The sequence below is a fragment of the Pseudochaenichthys georgianus genome, chromosome 19, assembly GCF_902827115.2.
Source record: "Pseudochaenichthys georgianus chromosome 19, fPseGeo1.2, whole genome shotgun sequence".
In the NCBI taxonomy this organism is placed as follows: Eukaryota; Metazoa; Chordata; class Actinopteri; order Perciformes; family Channichthyidae; genus Pseudochaenichthys; species Pseudochaenichthys georgianus.
Window position 1 is genome coordinate 6276143 of NC_047521.1, and position 27762 is coordinate 6303904.

Consider the following 27762-nt stretch of genomic DNA (forward strand, 5'->3'; position numbering starts at 1 on the left):
CACTTTCAACACGAATAAAGAATTACATATGTATCCCATGTCTGTCTTAACCTGGTAAGTTCTCATATGCCTTTACAGCCATTGATTACACCAACTCAATTCCCACCTGCCAGCTCTGTCTGGTCTGTCTCAGCTGTGTGTCGCATCTCTCTGCAGAATGCACCTAGCTTCATCGCTATAGTAGACAGGAAGTCTTTAGTGAAATGCCAACGGCTAAATCACTAAGAGTCAAATGGAATTCCCATTATACTCTCCAGTCCAGTGCATCCTATACTCTGCTGAGCCGTCCTTAAACACATATACACTGATGATGTTTGCCCATTTAGTTGTGTAACTCAATTGGTAATGGCAGCATGTGGAGGATTTAAAGGTTGATGTATGTATAATGAATGCAGACATGAGTAGGATGTGTTGAATACATGTATGTCCTCTGACTGGAAGAACATTTCATTGTGTGAGTGTGTGCGTCAGATTCCTCGTTGTGTGTGTAGCTGTTCACATGTCTGAGTGGGTGTGGGCTCCATTACTCCGTGCAGGAACAGCTGCATCAGGGCGGGTCCTGATGGGGACTGGGCCTCGGACTGAGCCAAGCTCTTACATGACTGGTGAGTCAGTATAGTTAGAGGCACATACAACATCCTAAGCAACACATATAATAAAAGTATGGAAAGTATAAGAGAGGGAATGTACAAGCTAGCTTCAGTACAGTGCAGTATCAGAGATTCATTGAGCCATTACATTTCTCACTAATACAAAAAACACAAATCTGTTTGCCCTTATGATGTCACTGGGCGAGGCAGTCCTGGAGGAGCAATAACGAATCCCTGACCCCGACCACTACTGTAAAACCGTATAGTTGCTATTATTCACACGGCATATGTGGAAGGGCCAGTTCAATACAACCACAGAACATGGTGAGGACATGTTCTCGCACGTTATCAAGCCTTGCAGAATGTTTGGGTTTTGAAATGTCGATCAATAATTCCTTCTTTATACATTCCATTTTCCTCCCTTCAATTGACATATTTTTGGTTTTCCAAAGAGGATAAAACAAAATCTACAACAAGGATAGGTACTGTTTAGAGAGAAAATATATTCTTTGGGATTTTGGTGAATTTACCTTTATTTTTGTATTACCCAGCTCGTGTTATATAGGTTTGTGTGCATGTTAATGGTCTTAAAAAAAAACGCAAAAATCCCAAAGTCTCCTGGGAGTTTCTCTCCCACACATCCCCCCCTGCCTGAAACGCCTCATTGGACTGATCGACATAGTGACATCACTACGGAACACTGGAGCTTCTATTGGCTAGCGCTCCAACCTATTGCACGTGATTAAGGGGCAAACATCTCTAATGCTGCGTTCACACCGGACGCAATGCGATGTTTTGGGGGCGGCGCGATTACATGTAAAGAGATACGGACAGACGCAAATTCGCTCCGACAGCGTGCATGAAGCGGTTGATGCGAATGTCGCGGCGATTGAAGGGGGCCGCGACAACCACTCGAGTTCAATTTTTTCAACTCGAGCGTCAAATTCCCGTGACGTGATCTCGCGGTAGCCAATCAGCGGTGAGGATCTCAGCCTGCCAGAACCACAAAACCAAAACATCAGCCGTTAGCTGTTAGCAGTTAGCACTGAGAGCTCACAGCTCCTCATAGTCATATCTGTTCAGAAACTAGACAAAAGTTAAACAAGTACAAACCGCAGACTGTCTGTGTCATGGCGAATACAGTCGCTGGTTTATGTATGTCTGTAGGCCGTTGTTGTGAGTGTGGACGGAGCATACACGTTAGCTTAGCCTGGTCGGTCTGATCTTCATTCAGAAAACAAGCATTTTAAAAGGTTGTTTGTCTGCAGACTTGTCAAAGCATTAATTCATGGTTGGTATCAGTATGTTGTTACTTCAGCATCATTCATAAACGTGTATTATAATTCATTCAAGGTAAAATATGTTCATGTTGTTGTAGTTGTAGCTCCCGAGCCAGCGTGTCTTGTTTGAATGATGCGAGTAAACACAGCTGACTGCCGCGGTGAAACTCGAGTGATTAGAGAGAAGCGAATATTCGCATTGCGTCCGGTGAACCGGTGTGAACGCAGCATAAGCAGTTGACACATCACAACAGAGCCGGGCAGCTAACCAATCAGAGCAGACTGGGCTCTGGTTTCAGACAGAGGGTGAAAAGAGGTGCTGCAGCACATTAAAGCATGGAGACATGTCACAGTAGAGATACATACTATTATGAACCTGACAATGAGCATAATAGGGTCCCTTTAACTAGCGTGGGTACAACCATATGATTAAAAGACAATTAAATTCAACTTGAGATTAGATTGACTGAAGTCATAGTTGACTGCGTGGGCACGATCCATTAAGACTCACAACACTCCAGTGTCATAAGTGTATCAGGCAGCATCAGCCCATTAACGCACAGAAGGAGCATTGTCACAGAGGAGCAGAACGAGAGAAAGACGGCGACAGAGTGAGGGAGGAAAGCTCTCACTGGGGGTTTGTGCTCGTGCATGCCGGACATTCCAACAAGCAGCAGTGTAGGCTGGCCGCTGGGACTTTATTACGCAAGAGGCAGATGTTTGTGGGAGAGAGAGAAGTCCAAAGAGCACAGAGTCCGTTCTGTGGGGACCTGCAGTGAGGGATTGTGGGAATGGTGGAGACCCAGCTGACCGAGAGCAGGGCGGAGCTCACTCCGGGGACACACTTTGACAAACGCCAGATACACGCTCATCATCGCTCTCACATTACTCGCACACCCTTGAAGTGTACTTGAACATGTACGAGTCTAGCAGTTTCACAGAGTTATTGTACGGTTTGCATCAGAGTGAAGACAAACATTACAAAGCACTGACACACCAGCAAAATGATAGAATGACTGGGTATTCTTTGACCATCTGATACTCCCTTTCAACAGGAGGGATAAAGCCTACATGCTCTCAAATGTAGCTTGGGGATTTTGAAGATTTCATGAGTGAGAAGAAATAGCAAGTTCTCAAACTCTAAATGAGCACTTTAACTGTCCCTTAATAATGATTTCCAACTAATAGCCCCATGCTTTTTTTAAACGGGACATATTATGCAAATGTTCAGGTTGATATCTGTATTACGTGTCTCTACTGTGACATGTCTCCATGCTTTAATGTTCAAACAGCTCTTTATTATTTTTATCATACTGCCTGTGCTGCAGCACCTCTTTTCACCCTCTGTCTGAAACCAGCAAGGTTAGCTGTCCAGCTATGTTGTGATTGGTCCACCATTTAGGGATGTGTCGGACATTTCCCGCTCATTAGCATACCAAGTACAATGTGTTGAAATGCTAGCCGATAGCAATGTGAATGTAACATATAGCACTACTAGAAACTCCCACTACAAGAAAGGGAAAACCTAAAAAGCATAATAGGGCCTCTTTAATCTGCACCCTTGCAAATAGAAAACTATTGTTGTTGTGTGATTTTCTTCTTTCACCAAAACTACAGCCTGATTTTCAAAAAAACGTTTTAATCTCGCATGTTTTCTTTTACTTTGGATGCACCTTATGAGGTGGTTTGAAGTAGAAGGAGCCCTAGATGTTCAAATGAACAGAACCAAAGTGAAGCTCCACCCACCTGATCGAGCAGGCTGCTTTGACAGCGGCAGGGACACCTCGGTGAGCGGCAGGATGTAGACGTCCGGGCTGCCCTGGGAGGCCGACGAGGCCAAGGTGGACATGTCTGCATGGTACTCCTCCCCCTCCCCATTCTTGAATTCCTGGGAACAGATGCACAGAACAGGTTGCTTGCATTAGAATGGCAACTAGTCATTTGAAGGCTCAAAATGTGAGGAGGGAAAAACACAAACATGACATCATCTGCCTGTAGATCACAGATATGTGATATTTGGCTGCATCAATGTTCATGTAGAAATGAAAAACCCCACCACTGATTGTTTTGGCTTGAGCGTTGAAGAAGAGCTGAGATAAACTGATGCAAGCTGTCCTGGCTCGCTGCAGGCGCAGTGGAGCACCAGAACATAAACAAAGCCCCAACCATTATTTGTGCTAAGATTACATGTTTCTCAATCCTCCACGCCGCAATTAAGCCTGATGGATTACATATTACATTTAACAATTAAATATCAACAGAATAAGAATATTCACAATTGTGTGTATTTGAGGGCACTTCTTAAAGCTTTACCCTGATCCAACGTTAACCTTCAAAGGCCAAAAGCTGCACCAAGAGAAGATGTATGAATAGGTCGTAACAACTCTGATCGGCTGTCGGCTGAAGAGACCGTGATAGCCTCATCACACTGATCACTTTGAATGCAGATTTTTAAATGTATAAAGGGTAATGAGTCACTTTGGAAGTTAAATAAAAACACAAAGAAACGTTCCTAATGAAATTGAACGTGTCAAAAAAGGTAACATAAATAAGAGAATTTATTTTGTATGAGAAAAGATTGTTCAAACATTTAAATGCATCCATGTTTTTTTCTCTCTCTCTTGCTCATGTTCCTTACCAAATCTTTTTGTTCTACCTTTTAATGGATCAACATCATTGGGTGGAGCAACGTTCCCCAGATGAACAACTGCTCTGTAATCACCTAATTACTTTTGGACTGATGATATGGAGAAGATGAATAATGAGAACAAAAAAGAAATATATAAATGCCAGAACATTCTGGTGTTCTTTGTCAGAGTGTTAGTGTGAAGGGTTCATGCTGTCTTAGGAACGCAGGGACGAATCACAGGATGCAGCAGAGGAGGGGGGGGGGGGGGGGGGGGGGGTTTGGCTGCATCCACCGACCGGATGTTAGAATAAAAGTCTCTTAGTTAGAAGCTGGAAAGCAGTGGGGGCCCAACACTGGAAATATCTGACCTGCTGCAGCCCTCTGCAACACACACACACACACATACACACACACACACACACACACACACACACACACACACACACACACACACACACGCACACACGCACGCACGCACGCACACACACACACACACCTGCATCTCTCACTTCATCCTGTCCCCCAAGAACGCGAGCACATACACAGTACACACATGTGCAAGCTGCAACCCCCCCCCCCCCTCCCTCCGCCTCAGATCCAAATCTTCACACGGCCCTGCTCGCCCTCCAATTCAACATGTGGTTTTCCTCACATCGACACATCGACACACACACACACACACACACACACACACACACACACACACACACACACACACACACACACACACACACACACACACACACACACACACACACACACACACACACACACACACACACACACACACACACACTATAGATTCATTAGTAGATTAACTCAAGTAAGAAAGTAAATAGACATATAGAGAAAAGGTTCAATTACAAGCTGAAAGAGAAGACGTTTGGCACTTTTGTTTGATAAAACTGAACTTCATTACATTTCATTGTTAATTTAAAAACTGCAACTACTTTGCAAACTCATAATTGTAATGTACAGTATCCTATGTTTATATATGTGTAGTAATAGGTTAGTCTATAACAGAGTATTTCAACTTATTCTGTATATTTTAAATTGGGAATTCTGTATTCGATAGATAGTCTATGTATACAATTCGTTTTTATTTAGTATTATTTTAAACCATGTGCAATGCCTCGTGAACATGCTGCTGCAATAAAACAAAAACAAATTAAATATAATATAATCCAATCATTAATTTATACATTTTCTTTCACAACTCAATAAAAAAGGTCTTTACACTGAAAAAAAGTAAACAAATGAACAGATATGAAATAGTGATAGGCAAAACAAATCACTTTCTCACATCTTCTCCTATTTGATGTCCCTGATGCATGAGCATTAGTTTTCTGTGACCCCCAGTTATCTTACCTTTCCTCAGAGTCCACAGGGTGGGATGGCAACACCCTCAGCTTAGCTTTCAGCATGTCTGTCTCTGTCTTTCTCTCTCACACAACCATAAAACACACACACACACACACCCACACACACACAGGGTTCCTATGTGTGTGATGGGAGCAGGGCAGCCGGAGGGTGGTGGTGCCAGGGAGAAAGAGGCATCATCTCTGCAGAGAGAGTCTCATTGTTGAGTCCAGGAGAGGAGGAAGAGAGCTGACCACTGACTGTCCCCGGGACTGATAGGGATGGAGGGATGGAGAAAAGGAGGAGCAGGGGGGGAGGAAGGAGGAGGAGGAGGAGCGCTATCTCCCAGCTCACAGGCCAGAGCGGATGGGGTTGTCTCTTGAGGGAGAGGAGGAGAGAAATTGAGCCCCCACAAAAATGTGAGGGAGAAAAAAATACAAGTGGGAGGATGGGGGGAGGAGGAGTGGTGGGGTTCACATACTATACATGTGACATCACTCCCCCTCTCTTCCTCTCTCTTTCTCTCCCTCCTAAAAGCCAAAGAACATCTGCAGGGCAGTCCCCTTCCCCAGAAAAATGGACAACACACACACACACACATTTTTTGGATAACACTTATGCGGATCATCCTCAATCTGCTTTAATTCATGTTCTCTGAACCTGACCTCCACCTTCATACTTATATGCCTTAACCTGGAAAGTTATGGAGCTTTACATTCATTAGGCTTGTTTAACTGTTTAACCAATCAGAATGCGCATAGAATGAGTAATCCTAAATTGATCACTAAATAACCACAAATGATCCTTAGGAAACGAATAGTTGTCCCAAATATTGAACTAATTCCGCTTCTTTTTTGTTGAAGGTCAGATCCATGTTTTCTTAAGGTATTTTAACACATTATCTTGCCCTTTCGTACGGTGGCCGAAACACTACAAAAAACGACATGAAGGGGACACTGAAAAGTGACGCACACAGCTGAGACTGGAGTGCTTGTTGATGTTCGGGATTATAAAGTTGGCCAACTGTCACTCGCAGAGTTAGCCTGTTTTTAAATGTTTAATCAGTATATTTGAATTGACTAGGTTAGCTGCGTGAGCTAGCTAGCTAACAGCAGATCTGCAATAATATCGGAAGGAGCCATCTGATCACATTGTTAAAATAAGCCAATAACACTTAGATTTAAGGGTAGTTTCCAGTGACAGTTGAAAGTTGAGTGTATTCTAAGTGTTTTGGGCCGTTGTAACATGATTTGGCCATCGTAGTTTTGGGAGTTTCATTCTCCTTAAACCATACTGAAAACTTCCAACTACAATAGTTATTTCTTTAAAGGATTACTTTGACATTTGAAAAGTGCAGTTATCTTCTCTTTTGCAGGGGTTAGATAAGAAGACAGGTATTCTTTAATGTTGAGCTATTCCTTAAAATGTAAAAATAATTTGCAAATAAGATTTTCATTTTAACATATTTTTTAAAGGTCCCATGTCATGGCTATTTCCACTGATCATAATTCCATTGTTGAGGTCTACTAGAATAGATTTATACTGTGCAATTTTCCAAACTCACATTGGTTTCGCATACAGCATCTCTGTAAAGTGTGTGTATTCACTCTCTCCACCAAACGGCACGTTGCAGTTCTTGCCCCCCCCTCGCTGTGAGCCCAGTGTGCTCCGATTGGTCGGGACCAGTCGGGACGTTGTGAATCGTGCTAAGCTCCGTGGAGCGAAACACAGCCAAACTCACCCTGAGCACACACAAAGTCACAGCCGAAGTAAAAACAGTGTGGCTTGATATTGAGTAAGAAAAAGGTTGATAAACGCAGAGAGAATTTCGCCGTGATCCCAACTGTCTGTTATCAGCCTGCAGCCAGGGAGGAGAGATCAGCAGAGCTGCCTGCACTGAGTGTGTGAGGAAGTGCGTGGATTGGTCAATTTGGACCAATCAGCGGGGGCTTAACGTAACGGCTCCGCGGACGTAACGTAACGGCTCCACGGATTGGTCCATTTCGTTCCGGGGACGACATGACATCATGATGTACCCGGAAGAATCAAATGGACAGTGATGTTTCTCCAACGAGGCGTTTTGGGGAGGTATTCTGTGTTAGAGTTTTACTCCCTACATGGTGTACTTTGAGGGTTTTGACTCTGCACACCGTTTACATGCATAAAAACCTTCATAACAACAAGGGGACGGGCAATAACCGGAAAAGCATGACATGTCACCTTTAAAGGTCAGAATATTCAATCATAGAAATCAGAAAAGGCTTTCAATGCAAACTTTTTACTGCAAACTTTTAAAACTAAAACAAAGTCAAAACCCAGAAAGTAGCCCGTTTCAACTGAAAGGATCTCTGGAGGATGTTTTCTCATCTCTTCTTCAGTAAAACACAGAGAATCTTTTCACTCTCGTCTCCTCTTGAAGTTTTTTCTCTTCCTGCTCTGGGAGAGGCTGTGTCTGATTCCAGATGGGGCCTTGAGGCCGGATGCACTGTGGCCTCATGGGTATGCCCTTCCTCACGCCCTCTCACCCTCTCTCTCCCCCTCCCTCCAAACCCTGGCCCCTTCCCCGGACACACCCCAACAGGTCCGCACTGGGTGGTCCAACATGCCAAAGACACAAACCAGGCATCATTCACGTTATACAAACTGTATGTGAGGAATAGGCATCCAGAAATGCAAGATGCAGATGTATTCACACACACAAGAGAGGACAGGATGTTACGCAACATGGCCTCTGAAATCAGTACAGCTGTGCTTCTGCAGGCATTCAAAGTGGAGAGAACATTGAGGAATGGAGAAAGGCTGAGGATGAATAAAGGGAGAAAAGATGATGGAGATGCACCCAAAGGCATACCTCATTATGTAAACTGTTTTATACAGTATGTCTTTGACTCAATATAAAAGTTGTCTGACAGGTTTCATTTTGTATTTCTCATCACATTATCGACCCACATGCTACGTTACTTGCTTACATGACGTTGTGACCTAAATATCAAAATGACAGTTGCAATTGTTGTGCAGGAATATCATCACAGCAGGGGTTTGTTGAGGATATGATTTTCTTCAAACGTAAAATGTAACCTCATACCCAACTAACAGTTCAAAACTAAGGGAAATGGAAAATTAATATTTGATATACGGCTATAAGGAAGTGAGTTGTAGCAAAAACAGGAAGAAGATAGCATTTTAGCATTCCCTGCTAGCTATGCAGGTTGTCCGTTACATTTTATTTAAGTTATTTTCCTCAGTTCTGGAAAATGTTGGGAACAACTCAAGTTACTGGGAAACAAATTGCAGTGTGTCGTTGTTGGTGGTTATCATTGTGAGCGTGTTAGCATGTTGTTGTTAGCATTTAGCTCAAAGCACTGCCATTCCTCAAGCAGCCTCATCCTGCTGCTGTGAGTAAACACTATTTCTGTCAATAACCTACTACAAAAGTAGTATGGACTATGCTGATTTGGACCACTAGCGGTGTGTACAAGCTTGCAGAGATGATGGGATACGCTTTCCTGCCAACTGAGCAAGTAAATGTGAGGCAAGCTATATGACATTCCTCAGTATCAAGTTATTCAGTTATGCTAGTGATAATAGACCAAGAAATACTGCACCAAATGGCAGAGTGGACGAAGACTAGTAATAATGCAAGTTTCAAAATGAACCAAAAATCTATGCATAAATGTTTCAGAGTTATTTTTTAAAGCAACCATGTTTAAAAAATGGGATTTAGTGAAAATGATAACATAAATAGTTTTTCTGCTACAATATAATATGTTTAAAATAGGTGAATAAACAGGAACACACAGCTGACCCACAGAAGGAAAGCAGTCACAGATATACTAGCTTAAGCATTTCTGCAATTAAATGCACATTCCCTCAATTCCTCCAACCTACCCACAGAAACACTTTCACTACATTCCTTGCTCCCTGTCCCATTTTATCCGGGCCCTGACCCATTTCTGTATGCTGTTCACAAATACGGGTCTACATCAATGACACAGAAGGGTCTCCTGCCGCTACATAAACACAACCTCACCACCTTTGTCTGCCATTATCTACTGCCCATCAACATCACCAATGGCACCTTGTGTACTCAATCTAATGGAAGTCTAATGACAGGCTGAGAGGAACGCTCTGTGTGCGGGTCAATAACATGCATTGGCAAAGACATAGATAGAGTACGTATCTCCATGCAAGACTCCATAAAAACATCATATGATTGAATGAGTGTGTGTATGAGGTGTGTCTCTATCCCTCATATTTCCTTCATGTTTGATGTAGAGGCTGAGGAGAGCTCCAAGGAGAGGCTCACCTTGAAGCCGGTTTTGCTTTTCTTGCAGCAGTGGCAGGCCAGCATGAGGAAGACGAAGAAGAAGAGGCCGGACAGGGAGACTGCGACCACAGCCAGGGACGAGGACCAGGACAGCTCACTCAGCGGAGCGCCATCTGCAGGACACAGAGTTACACACAGGCAGAACATGAGCACAGGCCTAACACTCATATGACCAGGGTCAGGAGGGTTACTTTAAAAATGTAAAGAACAATTACTAGTAACGTAAAAAAGTAATTAAAATGATTACCTTACGGTACTTTTTGATTACCTCAATATCAATGCAAATAAATAAAAGAGAAAATAAATAACAATAAGATGTTTTAATGTAGTATGTAAGACAAGAGTACAATGTAACCTTAGAAAATAAGAAACCAAGATATTTAGTATGAACAATTGTTTTATTTGCAGGAAGACCTGCCTTTCCCTCAGCATATTCAGGCAGTAGCCTATACACCAACAATGAAACACATGAGCACATCCTACAGTTTAAAAAAAGCCGAAATAAAATCTGAGCTGACGTAAAAATGCTCCGTTTTAGTTGAATACACGCAGTGAAGTTCACACACACTATTGTATGGACATACAGATTCACCTGCTGAAATGAAAAGAAATACAATCTGACCCTTTACAACAAACACTATGTGCTCTTTTTAGGTTTTAATAACACTGTAATCCTGCTAGTTATTCTCAATTTTAGAAATGTAACAGTAATCTGATTACATATTTGTATATAACTGTAAATCTTGTATCCTGATTACATGATCCTGTTACTCCCCAAGCCTGTGTATGGCATTTGGAAGGAATTCAATTACAACAATAAAAGGACTGTGATCTTATATAAGTAGGTTTTACATCATATCATTTCCAATGCACTATAGAATAGCTCATGATTTCTCAGGAGAGCTCATATTTCTATTTTGCGACATTCACATGTTTGATTTATAGTTTGCCATAATGTTTCTGCTCCAAATCAAATGCTCTGAAATATAATAGCTGTGTATAATTTACGCAGCACACAATGATCCACTCTGCTCAGAAAACCAGCCTAGAAATGCATTTGTTGATGTATGACCTTTACCCAAACAGAGGCATATGTTATGGCTTTTTCATTTGAATAAATGACATTACTGTGAGAGTAATATGCAAATAAAGATATAGTATATGCGCAGGGCCGCCCCTGGCCAACTTGGGGCCCCAAGCGACATTGTGAGATGAGCCCCCCCCCCCCCCCCCCAACCGACAGGAGTGGAAAAATAACTTTTGGAAACAAAGTAGGCTACTTTGCAAATATAATTCCTGTTTATTATTATTATCAACACAGTTACTTTTGTATACAGTGAGGTAAATGGTAATGCATGTATGTTGTTCAGTATGCGTTTACAGGTGAATACGTCTGCATTTCCTGCCAAATACTAGCCTCAAAAAGATTAAAATATAATGAATGCAAATAAACTACTTCTACTAATAATAATAATAATCATAATCAATTCAATAATATAAATACTATATTATTTTATTATAATAGTTGTAATATAGTCAAGACAAAACATGCTTATGACATGCTCAAAAACTGATAGTTCTTAAATCTGTATTCTAGTTCCCTCTGTCAGCAATGTATCAACAACTACACACACATTTCTCTCAGTATTTCTCTGTGTTGTTGTTGACATGATGATGACTGTTAGGAGTTAAGGGGAGAGGCTGAGCATCACCATGAAATGTGCAAATTGACATAAAAATGAATAAAAGGGGAAAAAATGCTCCATGTTTTTTAGGTTGTAAACTTTAACTGTTATGTAAGCCAACTAGACAGACAGTGTATCACTCCTCCTCCTGTACATTGGCAGATAAAATGCATCAAATACTTGAATGAATGTTAAATAAAGAATGCTGGAAATAACTGCATCTCCATTAGCCAATATGCTATGCAGAGACTGCCTTCTTCATGTCGTGAATTGCAGCTGATGTTTTAATATGGCAATTGGCAATTTGACTTATTCAACATTCACAAGTTGTACATTTGACTCATACAATAACAACCCAGCTTCAAGTGATGCTCTAGTTCTATTTCGTCCCTACTGACCGCCAGAGGCGGTGCTTTAAGCACTGGATATGTCCATCGCGCGCATGCGCAGCTCGAGTACCAATAACAACAAAGTCACCTGTGAACCACGTGAAATGTGGGTCACAGGATCAGAGGATCTGTTCCTTCCATCTTCTCGCTGCGCGAGGGTACCGTGGCTACATTTTTGTAGCCTACAGCGTTCAGGTTTGAACGTTTGATCTGAGGGATTTCTCTGCAAGCAGCTGGCCGCGTGCAGCTTCGCGACTGACAGTCGGAGCTACGGGTCGTTAACGCGTCCTCCAGGAGCTGTGGCCGGCTGTGCGCTGTGCAGAGCCTCAACAGACAGGTTTGTGTCAGCTTGTTGCTGGTGATGGCTGTTTCCCCGCACCCTCTCCCAGCCAAGTTGTCCTGATTGCCATCTTATTTTTTGTTTGGCTTAGACTTTCTGGTGACGACAGTGTTCCCGCTTCCTCTCCTATAAAGTTGCCCTTATGCTCTTTTGAAAGTTCTGCTTGTGGCGTTGTGCCCGAGCTATCATTAGCATTTGAGTCCCAGCTTTGGCTGCGTCCCTCATTCAATTTACTATGGAAAGCCCAGAGTGTCATACTTTAAACCCGTTTTTCGTTTAGATGCAGAGAGTAAGGTAAGTACTTTCTATTTCTTAGAAGCTATTATCTGGTCTTAACATTTGTGTTCTGACTTGGTCGCTTGATTGTTAGCAGCAGCCGCTTGGCTAACACCTTGCTGTTGAGCTTAACTATTAACTCAGGGCAGTGCTCCCGCTCCCGGTAACGTAGGGTTTGATTGCAGTAGCGCTAGATCGTTGTATTACTGCTCCTCGTACTAGAGTCCTAGCACTAGGATGATATGCAGAGAACATCTTCACTGCGGGTGCTGTGTGCTCTGCATGTGCGGTTACTACTGTAACCATGGCCTACGGTTCTATGCAGGCTGTTCTCTTTCTTAGAAGCTAATTATCTGGTCTTAACATTGTGTTCTGACTTGGTTGCTTGATTGTTAGCAGCAGCCGCTTGGCTAACACCTTGCATGTACTGTTAAGCTTCATTATTTAACTCAGCCGGTGAGGGCAGTGCTCTCGCTCCCGCTCCCGGTAAACGCATGCTATGGTTGCAGTAGCGCTATATCGTTGTATTTACTGCTCCTAGTACTAGACTCCTAGCACTAGGACGATATGCAGAGAACAATCTTAACTGTGTGTGCCGTGTGCTCTGCATGTATGGCCATTAAGGAGGATTTCATCCTCCCAATATTATATTGTCTAGTGGGCAGCCGTTTGGCTGACACTTTTAGGCACCGGCCACAGTTACTACTGTAACTAAGGTTCTAAGCCGTAAGTACTGGCCATAGTCAATACCGTAACTACGGCTCTAGGCTGTGTAAGTGCTGGCCATAGTTACTACTGTAACTACGGGTTTAAGCCGTAAGTACTGGCCATAGTTACTACTGTAACTAAGGTTCTAAGCCGTAAGTACTGGCCATAATTACTACTGTAACTACGGTTCCAAGCCGTGCAAGTACTGGCCATAGTCAATACCGTAACTACGGCTCTATGCTGTGTAAGTACTGGCCATAGTTACTACTGTAACTACGGTTCTAAGCCATGTAAGTACTGGCCATAGTTACTACTGTAACTACGGTTCCAAGCCATGCAAGTACTGGCCAGAGTTACTACTGTAACTACGGCTCTATGCTGCGTAAGTTATGGCCATAGTTACGACTGTAACTACGGTTCTAAGCCGCGTAAGTACTGGCCATAGTTACTACTGTAACTACGGTTATATGCCGTGTGAGCCCTGGCCATGGTTACTGCTGTAAATACGGCTCTGTGCTGTTCTCTTCTTTAGAAGCTAGTTATCTGGTCTTAAACATGTGTGTTATTTGACTTGATCTCGCTTGATCGTTAGCAGTCTTGCGTATACTGTTAAGCTTCTTTATTTTACCCAGCTAGGTGAAGGCAGTGCTCTCGCTCCCGCTCCCTCTTCCGGTAATGCGGATGTAGCTACATCCCTTTTTCTGTTCGGCGAGTAGTAGCACCGCTCTACTCTTCCCGTTCAGCAGGTAGCTGGTGAAGGCTGTGTTCCCGCACCCGCTCCCGGTTACGCTGCATCTGGCATTCGTCTCTAACTCAACCAGTGAAGGCAGTGTTCTCGCCCCCGCTCCTGGTAGACGCGGAACTGCCTTGTTTCTCCGTTAAGCAGGTAGCTGGTGAAGGCTGTGTTCCCGCACCCGCTCCCAGTTACGCTGCATCTGGCATTCGTCTCTAACTCAGCCGGCAGTGTTCTCGCCCCCTGCTCCTGGTAGACGCTGAACTGCCGTGTTTATTAATCCAGCCAGGTGAAGGCAGTGCTCTCGCTCCCGCTCCCTCTGCCGGTAACGTGGGTGTAATTACATCCCTCTTTCTGTTCGGCGAGTAGCAGCAACGCTCTACTCTTTCCATTAAGCAGGTAGCTGGTGAAGGCTGTGTTCCTGCACCCGCTCCCGGCTACGCTGCATCTGGCTACCTACAGAATGGTTCATTCATGTAGTATGGCTTCTCTTGAGCCCGAGGACGGCCACGACCGCTGCCCCTCCTGCCTCGGCCGCCTCTGGCGGTCAGTGGGGACGAAATTCGAGCATCTGAGGGAGGTTCTCACGGTAAACGCCTGCATGAGCTGTAGCTGCATGCCTCGGGCGCTCAGAGTGGCTAGAATCACTGAGGTGGAACGTCTGGCAGCAGCCAACAGACACCTCTCCTTGTCATATCCTCCTCCAGATCAATTCGGCCGTTCCCGGCGACTTGAGGGAGCGGTGGCTATGTGTGCTCCCCCCAATAGAAGGACTAGAAACAGGCTGTCCTCTAAAGTGGATCGGCTAGCTGCCGATAGGGGCATGATGAAGTCGCCTCTTGGCCCTTCAACCTGGGCCCGGTGTAGAGGCTGCTAGCGGGCCGCCTGACCCCCCCCCTTCCTTCAGTTGGCGCCCCTCCTTCGGTTGGCGCCCCTCCTTCGATTGGCGCCCCTCCTTCGGTTGGCGCACCTCCTTCGGCTGACGCACCTCTGTATGAGGACGCCTTGTCGCTGGTACAGACTCGTCGCCAGGTTTTGCTGGCCCAGTCACCACTAACTGAGGCATGTAGGAGAGTCCTCCGTAGCGTACCAGTCGAGCCAGGGGAGCTGTTTAGGTCAGCTGCCCTGGAGGCACTGGAGCGTGCCGCCCAAGCTAGGCAGACCAGGCAGCAGCACTCGGGTCTTCGCAGACCTGTGCCCACTCCCAGCAGGCCCAGGGGCCGCTCTAGCAGCCGCACTCAGCGGCCGGATTACAGGGGTGGTCTGCAGAGGTCTTAGCGGCCCACTCAACCGCCTCCCAATGACTTTCGTGCCCCAGGTCGCCCACCATCCAGGCGGCCTCGTGCCCCAGAGCCTTACCAGAGCCCCCCAAGAGGCTCCAGGGTCCAGGGGGCTGGGCCCTGAAATCCCTGGGGCGGTCGTCGGCTGATTTCCCAGCAGCAGCTCAGTTACTGGGCGGTCTATACTTCCGTTCCTTGGGTGGTTTTCACCTTAACCCAGGGGTACGGACCGCAGCTCCGGCCCCTAGCCTTCGGCTGGGTCTTTGACAGTCGTCAGCGATCCGGCAGGGGCCCTAGCTCTGGGCCAAGAGTTGTCCGTCCTTCTGTCCAAGGACGCAATCAAGCCAGTAAGACCCTCTGCTTAGCCCAGGGGGTTCTACTCGGCGTACTTTCTCGTGAGCAAGAAAGTCGGCGGATTTCGCCCGATCTTGGACCTCAGAGGAATCAACAGATTCCTGAAGGTGCTGCCATTCTATATGCTGACCACTGCATATGCACAGGTGGAGTGGTTCTCAACCGTGGACTTGAGGGATGCCTACTTCCACGTGGGCCGGGCAAGAGGGTGCCTTATATTCAGTTCCTCCGGCCCTTGGGCAGACTGGCAGCTGCCTCGGCCGCTGGGCCCTTAGGCCCGTTGTCGTTGCGCCCCATGCAGATGTGGCTGAACAGCCTTCACTTGGACGCCAAGTGGCACAGGCACAGGGAAGTCAGGGTGTCGCAGCGTTGCCTCCACTCTCTATCACGCTGGAGGGGCAGGGCCTATCTCCTGGTAGGCGTGCCCATGGGCGCCATCCCATCCCGCCAGGAGACCATCACCATAGGTGCATGTCTCTCAGGGTGGGGTGCAGTGTGGCAGGGCAGGACCGTTCAGGGTCAGCGGTCTGCCCAGGAGAGTGAGCGCCAGGTCAACGTGCTAGAGATTCGGGCTGTGCAGCTTGCACTCACGCACTTTCTACCCCAACTTGGGGGCAAGAATGTGCGTGTTCCTTGGGGACAGCATGTACGTTGTTGCTTAGACAACAGTCCCTTCTAGATAGTGGACGTTCTCACTCCACTCTGAATTTATGTGGCAGCGATTTCTGGCCGACATGTTCGGGTCGACGGTGTCCCTCTTCATGAGAGGGGCTTTACGGCAGCGTCCCCCTAGCACCCCGACGGCTCCGGCTTGGGACCTGCCCCTGCTGCCGGATGCCCTATCATCTCCTCCCTTCGAGCCCCTGGCCCAGGTGGGGCTTAGGTGGCTGCCCACGATGGCAGCATTTCTGCTTTCCATAGCCTCAGGGAAGCGAGTCGGGGAGTTGCATGTCCTCTCCATAAACAATACATGCCCGAGGTGAGACTCTCAGGTGTTGCCCTTTCTGCAAATGTGGCATTCCCGCCCGGGGTCCTTCCACAAACCCACTTCAATCAGCCTGCCCAGCTGGCACGCTTTGACATTCAGGAGTACGGCACGTCAAAGTTGCTGTGCTCTGGGGGTGCCCAAAGGGCGTATATCAAGGCTACTGCTTTTATACGGCAGTAGGAGCAACTCTTGATTTTGCCCTGGCGGCACTAAAGGAGGTTATGCCCTCGAACCAGTGGCTGCCCCACTGGGTTGTTGATACCATCTCACAGGCTTACGCCGCCCCCTGCCATCAGGCTGAGATGCCACTCTACAAGGAGCATCTCAACATATTGGGCTGCCCTGAGAGGGGTGCCCCTGGAGACCATCTGCGCTGCAGCGTCGTGGGCGTCTTCTGGCACATTCTCCAGTTGTCATCAGGTCAATGTCGCCACTCCCCATTCTTTGGGCGTGGTCCTTTTGCCGAGCTCTGCTGCTTCCAGTGGTGAGCAAGGGCTTGGATTCTTCATGACATTGTTGGTATAAGTCATCCAGTGCTTAAAGCACCGCCTCTGGCGTTCAGTAGGGACGAAATAGAACGATAGTTACGGCTGTAACTACGGTTCTATGAGTCCCGGATGACCGCCAGAGTTCCCTGTGCTCGCGAGAAGATTCTGGGAACAGATCCTCTGACGACACCGGCTGATATAGCCGGTGTCACGTGGGTCACAGGTGACTTTGTTGTTATTGGTACTTGAGCTGCGCATGCGCGCGATGGACATATCCAGTGCTTAAAGCACCGCCTCTGGCGGTCATCCGGGACTCATAGAACCGTAGTTACAGCCGTAACTATCGTTTCTTCATGTTTTGTTTGTTTCCCCTCTTTCTTGCGCCGGACTGAAACTGTCTTTTCACCGACATCTCTTCACCTGCACTAGTGGCCGTATCAAAGCCGTGATTGGTCAGATGTCGATTCATTGCAACGGTGTCAGGTTACAGACCTGCTCCCCTTGTCACCTCTCACTTTCACTCTCGCGGGGGGTTCGCGGGGAACTGCACACAGCAGCTGAGGCCCTCTGGGCGGGGCCCCCTGCGCAAGGCGGGGCCCCATGCAGCCTGCGTGATTGGCCTGTAGGGAGGGGCGGCCCTGTATATGCGTGCTAATTGTGTGCATTTATTACATTTTGTTTATTTTTTTCCCAGTATATTTTTCTCCCTCTTTAGTTAAGACTTTACAGTATATAATTAAGTTTGTTGTGATGCCAACTTGTGGGTCTATTGATATGTTTGTTGTTCATGTTCACTATGATTTGGTATGGTAGTTTTAATATTTCTCACATAATTTTTACTTTAGAATTAACATAACCATTGTAAAACGTACTGTATTGAAAAGGTTTATAGTTTTTACAAGCAGACTTTTTCTAAAATCCACAGAGCAAACATGTTGGTCATATATTTCTTAAGTTGGTATTTATACTATTAAACATTTAAGGGTTAGTACATGTGGAAATAGTTCAGAATGAAATTATCTTTTTGCATTTTCGACCAATTACCTAACAAAAAATAAAATAAAATACCAGAAGCAAAGATGCTGACATGCAACTGAACACAGTCCACAGGCAGATTCAATCTTTGGCTGTTATTATTACCTTAAACCACGAGGCAACAATATATATTCTCAACCAGACCATTTTGTAACATGTAACCCAGAACTCAAGTCAAAGACATAAAATCCAATAAAACATTCTGAAAGACACTTAAAGAGGTCTCCATTTCTTTTTCATTCTGTCACTCTGAGCCTCAATCTGTTTCAGCGCTGCCTATTTTCAGACTTTGAAGGTTTGAATCGTCCTCTATGTGTGAGTACTGTCCAATTTTATGTCCTGTTCCCAATTTTATGGGTATTTTTCAGCTGCGGATGATTTTATTTTTTCCATCTTATTCTGCAACGGTTACCACGGAAACGTACACAGCCATGCCTTCAGCTGTAAATCTCTCACACTGATTCCTGCCACCCAGCACACACACACACACACACACACACACACACACACACACACACACACACACACACACACACACACACACACACACACACACACACACACACACACACACACACACACACACACACACACACACACACACACACACACACGCTGATCCTCTGAAAGCTGGTTCAACTGGCTCAGTGAGTATCAGGCTCTTAGTGTAATTGGACAGAGTTTGAACATTGTGGTGTAGGAGGCCGGCTGGCTGAATATAGAAACACAATAGGGAAACATGCACATTTAACAGTGCCGTGCACGATTAACTGGCCAGCTCAGGGGTTTGTGGAACATGGAGTCCCTAACTGTTGAATTTTACTCTCAAATAAAAGCAGTGGTCCGTGTCAGAGTGTCCATAAAAAGCACAATATGATGCCACATGAAGCAGAGTGGGTGGAAGTAGTGGAAAAACCCAAATTGCTAAATCAGCCAACGACCGTGCTTTGAAACGCCATACAAGGCGATTCAGATTGAATTACTCTTTATGTGTCAGGGGGGTGATTACAGAGAGCAGGAACATACTCTGTTGCGGTTTATTTAAAACTCCCTCACTTACATATCAGCACAGCGGGAGAGAGCGACCGGGGAAACGGCTCAGGATTCATATTTGAAGAACACAGTAAGGTCCATGTGCAGCTAGGCACAATGAAACAGGGCGTTAAATCCAGCTGTTACACTGTACACAATTATATTACTGCCACGCCCATCATTTTTGTATTGTCAACAAATGTCCTCTAAAGACTTAAACAAGCAATGAATGTATCGAATTACTAATATTTTATCTAAAAAGTATATATTTTCCGCTGTGATAAGAAAAAAACAGAAACTACAGTGCATTCAATTCTACTTTTAATCGTTAAATTAAAACAATCGAGGACATTTTTACCAACGTGCTTTTACTGAAAGCATTATACATTAAACTGAACACAAAGGGTATTTTAAGTGTGTTTTAAGAGTGCAGTTTTCTACCAAAACTCTCTTTTAACTTATTTAAAAAATCCCTCAGTGCATGCAAAACATTCAAAACACATCAATGAGCCACTCAGTCTCTCTCGTTGACATGTTCCTTCATTCCCATGTCCAAATGTTGGTTCAATCCCACATACACACTGGGAAAGGCATCCTATTTGGATTCATCCACATCTGAACGTACAGTCCCCAACAGTTACATTTACTCCTGTTTAAGTTACATTTATTCAGAATGGGCTTGAGTCCAAAACATAATGATAATTGTTCCATTACAGGGTAGGAAGTTGCAGAAACAAGCTTAGTCCAGAAACTAATAAGATGTCTAGCAGAGAAAGAGAACATTCATTTTCATCTATTGATGCAGGCTTATTATGATGCCGTCTGGCCAGTTAGTAACCGAATAACTACGTCATTAATCCTCTCTTTGTAACTAGTTGATGGTATGGACCCTTCCCTGGAACACAAACACAAGTTGTTGTTGTTGTTGTTGTTGTTGTTGTTGTTGTTGTTGTTGTTGTCTCTGTGTAAAATCAATGCCATTGACTGCTAACCTTAATGAAATAGAGAGGATTCTGCCTCGTTAGCTGTAAAGAGCACAGATCCAAAGAGACAAATGTCTCCAGATAAAGGCTGTTTAGTTCACAGGAGGACATGTCCCTCCACTGACAGTGAACCTGGACCGACTATTTCTGAGCAGCTGCACCTTTACTCCTTGATGCTAGAAGCTGAAGTACCGTGTAGCTCTCAGCTACTCAGAGGTGGTAGCCATTTTTAGCCTCCCGAGGCAGAGAGCTGAAGCACATCCTGATGACTAAGTGATGAAGAGGGAGCGAGCAATAGAGACAAGAGGAGAGAAGAAAGCATGTGAGAAGGAGGCTGAAGGGCTGTGTACTCTGCATCCAACCCCCCAGGAGAGCCTCCACAGCACTCAACACACTAAATACTCAGAGATCTGGAGAGCCACAGCTTCAAGTCTCACCGAGAGCAGACAGAAAGTGAACACTGAGTCGATCCAACCCAGTCTCACGGCATTTCGTGTTCACCAACACGATTTTTAATCTATTGATTCGTGTTCACCAACACGATTTCCCCCTTTTTTCCGTGTTGCACAGCACGATTTTAAAAGCAATGTATTTCTACTGGTAACGTGTTTCGTGCCTGCAGGCTGCAGCACGTCTTTTTCTCCGGTCGGGTCGTGGAAGACCGGAAGCTGTGTGGTTCATAAAAACGTGTTCTTACTCAATATCAAGCCACAGTTATTGCTTTTATTTTAAATCGTATAATTTCGGACTTTTGTTCCCGTCTGTGAGGAAAATAAATGGGGCTCAGACATAGGCGGCGCGTGAGGCTCCGGTTTGGGAAGGCTAAATAACTTTTTTTTTACCTGACGCTGCCCGCCTCCGGCGTCTATAGAAAAGAGATCAACTCAATGAAAGCACTGCCTGCTGACCAATCAGAGCTCAGTGTGCGGAGTTTAAATCTATCAAGTCATATTACAGGATAAAGGAAATACAGTTTAAACTGCCGTATGCAGAGAAGACGCCGAAGTGTCGCACTTGTCATTCATATCACATCATCAATCAGATCATCGATCATATAATATCACAATATTTCCTTATCTGAGTCAGCTTCTCCAGCCGTATCTGGCCGTGCAACACTTACAGTGTCACATATACTGTATGCAGAAGTATTCTTTTAAGCAACACATTAAGTTGACGAAACACTCAAATGTAATTAAAGTCAGATCCACTCGTGTGTGGGGCAGGGATCATACAACTGTTGTACGCATTCAAACCTATAATTCAAACACTCTGCAGATTATTTATTTTTTAACCAGTTGTTCTGTATTCTCCTTGCAGGTGCAACTCTGTGGCTTGTATCCTGGATTATATGTTTAAATCATGGATGTTTAAAGTTCATATTTGTCTAATATTAGTTTACTTTTCATTAATGAAGTATGACGCTGCGCTGTCAATACACTTGTCCCTGTTTGTGATTGGTCAAATGTAGCTAACCCCGCCCCTTTCACGTGAATGCACTCTCAGCTGGCGAGAGAAACCCTGGCTTGATTTACCGAGTTGATAACCACGTCGTAGGACCGCTTAGCGAGAACTCGTTTGTTAGGGTTAGTTAAGATAACTCGTAACTTATATCCAGGGTCTGTTGAACTGGCTTCATAGTACAGGGCACAGGTGGCTGCATAGCAGCGCTAATGTCAAAGACACAAACATTATAGGCTACATTATATCTTTTTTATTTTACCAGGATGCAGTGACACAAATATTTGGGAAGGCTTAGCCTTCCCTAGCCTACAGTACCCGCCGCCCCTGGGCTCAGAGCCTCAGAATACTGAAATCTGTATTTTTTAAATCTTTTTTTCATTCTAATTTGTTATTCTTTTCAAAATAACACACTGTTATTTACTCACTAATAACACACAATTATCCTTGCTTTTATTTATTGGTTTAATTCCATAATCTCGGGCTTTTTTGGCGTCCGTCAGGAACTGAATTTCAAAATAAAAATAACCGGAAACAGACGTAGGCCTCTAGGAGTTTAGGATGGCCGAAGACACTACACTACCCATAATCCCCAGCTATCGTTTAGGACTATAGTCCCTGTGATTAATCTTCAAGCTCTGGGATTGGATGTTGGAGTGGCAGTGCGCCAAGGTTATGCTGAGCGTCAAACAGCTGTGTGAAATGGAACGAAACCACGCCAGACTATCCAAAACTGGAATTGAACGCCCCCCCAGAACTACACATGCTGGCTATTGTGTTTCGCAAAATGTTCTATGGGACGTCTCTACTGAACGTTTTCGTTTTTCCCACAATTAGAAGTTGCCAGTATTAAACACATTGGTGTTATCAAATGTAAAACATATAATTAATAAATGGGTGAAAATCGCTTGTGTCCATAATGCGCAGCATATACCCACATGACAGCTCATTGTTACTTTGTAATTCTACTCCACTACAATTCAGAGGTTAACCTGGTATTTTTACTCCACTGCATTTATTTGAGTTACTTTGCAGATTCTGATTAATTATGTGAAATATAAACAACCCTTAAATCAGACTTTAGTTACACCTGAGTACAATTCAGGTAAGGTGATTGTCAAGTGCCAACAATCAGGAGAGATATTTGATGGTGCTTGAGAAGACTAAACATGTATCTGCAATTGACATGAATGGAAACAAGTAATAAAGTATATTCATTACTCGTTATTCTCTACTAATAGTTCATTAAAGACTGTATGTTATGGCTATTTTGCACATCCCTTTCAAGATTTCAAGATTTTCAAAGGTTTATTGACATATCATACACAACTACGGTGTAGTTATGCAATGAATGAAACACTTGGGTCACAGCTTCCTCAACAGCGCATTACAAGACATCTATCAATATGTGTGTACCTCCACCATTAAACTGTCAAATTCTGCACATTTATTATACTATCTGTTAGGGAATAATTTTGTCTTTACTTAAGATATTTGACCTTTCGGCCTGTTGACATTTACGACGAAGCCTAAGTCCGTTATCTGTCTTAAGGAATGGGAAGTCTCAGCTATTACTGACATTATCAGTTTTATGACCGGTCAACACTCGGTCACAAGAGCCATCGAGTCAGATAAGTGATTCAGTGTCTCCAGGTGTTCACGTATACCTTCCCCCAATATGCTGATTAGCTCTCTGTAAACTAGTTTAAAAGGTCTATCAAGAGATAGGCTGATCAGAATTGACATGACAACCCACCCGTGCAGTCAGAACCTTTTGCTGCTGGGGCTTGTGATATGAATTCTCCGGCCGATGCTTGTAATAAACTACCAGTGTTTGACATCAGAGCTCCTGCTCGTCCCGTGTCTCTCTGAGTCCTGACTCTCCATTGCTGCAGAAGTTTCCCTTACACTATCTACATACATGAGAGTATAATCCATATGTATAATATCAGTTAAAATAAGTGCTTCAACATAGTTAACATTGCAGGAAAGCAATATATTAGACGTTAAATACTTTGTCAGGCTTAATATTTATCTGTAGATAGATACCCCCAAAGTTTTTTTTCTTATTTAAAAGAAGACCCTAATCTAAAGTATTATTTAATGTTTAAATAAAGGTTAATTCGTTTTTCTGTTTTGCACCTCCTCCTATTAATATCTTTGTACATCCTGCACTAAACTGTTTTATTGTAGAGATCACTTATAGTATCTTCTTGATTTTTTATATTCTATATTTCTATCACAGACCTTCTACTTTCCCCCTATGAAAGTATGTACTCTTAATATTTTTGTAATCAAATATAACACATAAAAACAATAATTCAATAACGTGCTTTAACCACTAGGCGGTGCACACAAGGTACACACAGCCATAATAACTTTGTATTGTTAGTGTAGGACACTTATGTATGTACAACATCTGAAGATGTGTAGTTTTATTCATGCTTTCACAGAATTTTACAGCATATTGCTATACTATTTCAGACTCAGTATTTACATTCTTATATTCAAAGAAAATCAGTAATATCTTTAAAAACTACAGTCCTTTTCTATCAGCTGTGCACCGTTATGGTGTAAATATAACCTATCTGTGAATTAGATCAAATGTAAAAGTCAGCCGAATTAGTGTTGATACTGCAAGGAGACGTATTGTGTGAAGAGAAATTGAAGATGTTGTTTAATTGTTAATATATTTATGATCCACGTCAAGTATTCAGTTTCGGCGGCATTTCTTCGGTTTTTCCAAAGGTCTTCTCATCAGGGCTCTCTAAATAAAGAACTACGGCAGATCTGTAATATGTAATGCAGCCGAACCGTGTATTACAATGCCGTTATGTGATGACTTTCAAAGAGAAAAGCAAGAACACTCGGAATTAAGTATTATTTTAAAATGTTTTCCGGATTTCATATAATATAAACACCAAATCCCAGCATGCATTGCGGCTAACACATCCAATCAGCGAGCTTAAAACCATAGCTGAGGATCTTGGGTAATCGCTCGAAATGCCTACGTCTGTTTCCGGTTATATTTATTTTGAAATTCAGTTCCTGACGGACGCCAAAAAAGCCCGAGATTATGGAATTAAACCAATAAATAAAAGCAAGGATAATTGTGTGTTATTGGTGAGTAAATAACAGTGTGTTATTTTGAAAAGAATAACAAATTAGAAGGAAAAAAAGATTTAAAAATACAGATTTCAGTATCCTGAGGCTCTGAGCCCCATTTATTTTCCTCACAGACGGCAACAAAAGTCCGAAATTATACGATTTAAAATAAAAGCAATAATTGTGGCTTGATATTGAGTAAGAACATGTTTTTATGAACCACACAGCTTCCGGTCTTCCACGACCCGACCGGAGAAAAAGACGTGCTGCAGCCTGCAGGCACGAAACACGTTACCAGTAGAAATACATTGCTTTTAAAATCGTGCTGTGCAACACGGAAAAAAGGGGCAAATCGTGTTGGTGAATACGAATCAATAGATTAAAAATCGTGTTGGTGAACACGAAATGCCGTGAGACTGGGTTGGTTGATCTGACAAACACGCATCCCGCTCTGCCTTCACAGAGACAGAGACGGGTGGAATATCATTTCTGCATTTAATGAGGTAGCCCGGCCACAATCCACTTCAAACACTGACCTACATTTGCTGTGAATAAGGAACAGGTGAAAAAAAGTTAGCTAGAAAAGTCTTTCACATTTCCCTTTGTTTACCTTTTTGTTTATTGAACAGGTGTTTGTTGTTGTGATACTCATTTGGGACACAAGACACTGCAATGCAACACTACCTCATGTTGAAACGTTCACTTGTGAGTTTATATTTCTCCATTTACTCGTAACACATGCTACATGTATTGAAAGAACCTGGAAGTTTGTGACAGTCGCAGATTGATCTCAGTGTTTCTTTTAAACTGTAGGGGCAGGGGAAAGGGTTAAGGCATGGAGTTTAGATTCAAATGAAATGAGAATCTATGATGCATGTGTATTATCCTCGCAACTACAGTCGTTAAAATGTCCACTTTTATGTAAGGTTTGAGGGTGTGGTTCTGCAAGCCTCATTTGCATATTCACCTGTCGCGGCGCGCCCAGAGGCTTTTTAGTGGGCACGTCAACAGGATGCCAGGTGTGGTTCTCACGGGAGGAGGAAGCCTGTGTGTGGTGAATGCGGGTATTCAGCGGGATAGTTACGGTTTCTCAGCATGTGTATATATGTAAAAATGCAATGGGGAAGTAACTGAAAGTAACCGTATGTGGATATTGCATCGACCGACCTGGAAGCTCGTCTCCTTGGAGAGGACGCGCACAGAGAGAGAGAGATTCTCTCCGACACAGGGTGAGATCGCTCCTGTGGGCCACGCTGGACCTCGTGTTTCCTTTTTTGTGTGGAATATAGCCTGAAAAGGCCTACACACATTTCTGTTTTTGCCGCCGACGGGCGCAGGAGCAACAGTTTTTTTGTCAATGAACAATAGCCTGGATTAGGCAGTAAAGACACTTTGTGTGTATCGCAGAGCGGACTGTTTAGTTTTGTTTATGTTGTTTGGCTGGAAAACTGTCAATATAATGGATCCATGCATGAAATCTGTCTCTGTTTATTTTGTTTAAGGAGCAGAGTATCCGTTTTATTATTTCTGTTTACCTTTATAGTATTATTTCATTCAAGAACCCCTAGTGCGTTTAATTAACACAACTATTTTAGATAGTTGATCGTTACAAGTTAACGTGAATGCTTTGACTGACATTTAGAAAATGGGGTCATGGCACACTCAAGCCTCATGTGGCCATAATGAGCATTACAACAACAATCCTTTTTCCCTTGATTGTTTTGAACCTGAAAACTTCAATTGCTCATAAGGGCAACTAAAATACACCTTTTCAGGTTTATGTAAGTAATTGTGGATACTAGTAGAATATGTTTAAAAACCCTATTCCGCTCATGCTGCCCAATAGCCCTGCCCTCCCGGAAAAGCATAGTCTGCACTTATTGGTCCCCATTTCCTGTCAATGACTCTGCTATCACGCCCTAAATAACATGCTTGGCTGTTGGCTGTACTCTGTGCTTAACGACTTTAATTATTGCAACTTCCACCGCAGATATTTCATTTTTATAAACCAATAATGTCATACAGCTGATCTGGGCTTCCATATGCCGGTGATAGTCAGTTCACTTGGGCATCAGAGACCTCTGTCTTTCAGCAAAGGGAATATCTTCGGTCGTGCTCAGCTATCTCAGTCTTTTTGAGACTTTCTTGCCTATGACAGAACACACAATAAGCTCTGTCTGAGCCCCAGCAGTACATCATGCAGGTATGAGTCATGGTACTGGTGGCACTTGGCTTGTCAGATAGATTTAAGTGCGGTTGGCATGAAGGACGTTTGGATCAGAGCAGACAGACGGAGAGAGGTGCAAACTCTTAACCCTGTGAACATAATATCCTTGCTATCAGCCTCAACAACTCTGCATCATGCTTAAAATGCATAACACACTCACTCTACCATCAAAAAGACGTTTCATTCAATGTTGGCTTGTATAATTGCTTTGCAGGTAGTAATCACAAATCTAATTCAGTCATCAGGGATCAGTGTGTTGGAACCCTCCATTCAGATGGGCATGAGAGAGCAAGTGCTTGTGATCCAGAAGGTGCCCACAGCTGTGGCCTGGCTCTCTTCCTGTGCCTGATGCTAAGAACTAGCTCAGGGGAATCTGCAGGAAGTGTAACCAGGGCACAGCTGACATCCTTCACCCATCATAAGCCCTGTTTACTGTCATGGCCACAGCTGAAACGATCTAACTCTCCACCTGAAAGCTGTCAGCTGGCCAGATTAA

The 27762-nt window shown here is 43.9% G+C and overlaps 1 protein-coding gene across 1 annotated transcript in view; it reads right to left on the reverse strand.

The window, feature by feature from the left end:
- Positions 1 to 27762, reverse strand: part of aatkb (apoptosis-associated tyrosine kinase b) — a 77511-nt gene that overhangs the window by 16345 nt on the left and 33404 nt on the right. The window contains exons 3-4 of the mRNA XM_034106940.2: positions 10165 to 10298; positions 3617 to 3758 (exon numbers count right to left, since the gene is read on the reverse strand). Coding sequence (XP_033962831.1) covers positions 3617 to 3758; positions 10165 to 10298 — 276 coding nt within the window. The remainder of the gene's footprint in view (positions 1 to 3616; positions 3759 to 10164; positions 10299 to 27762) is intronic.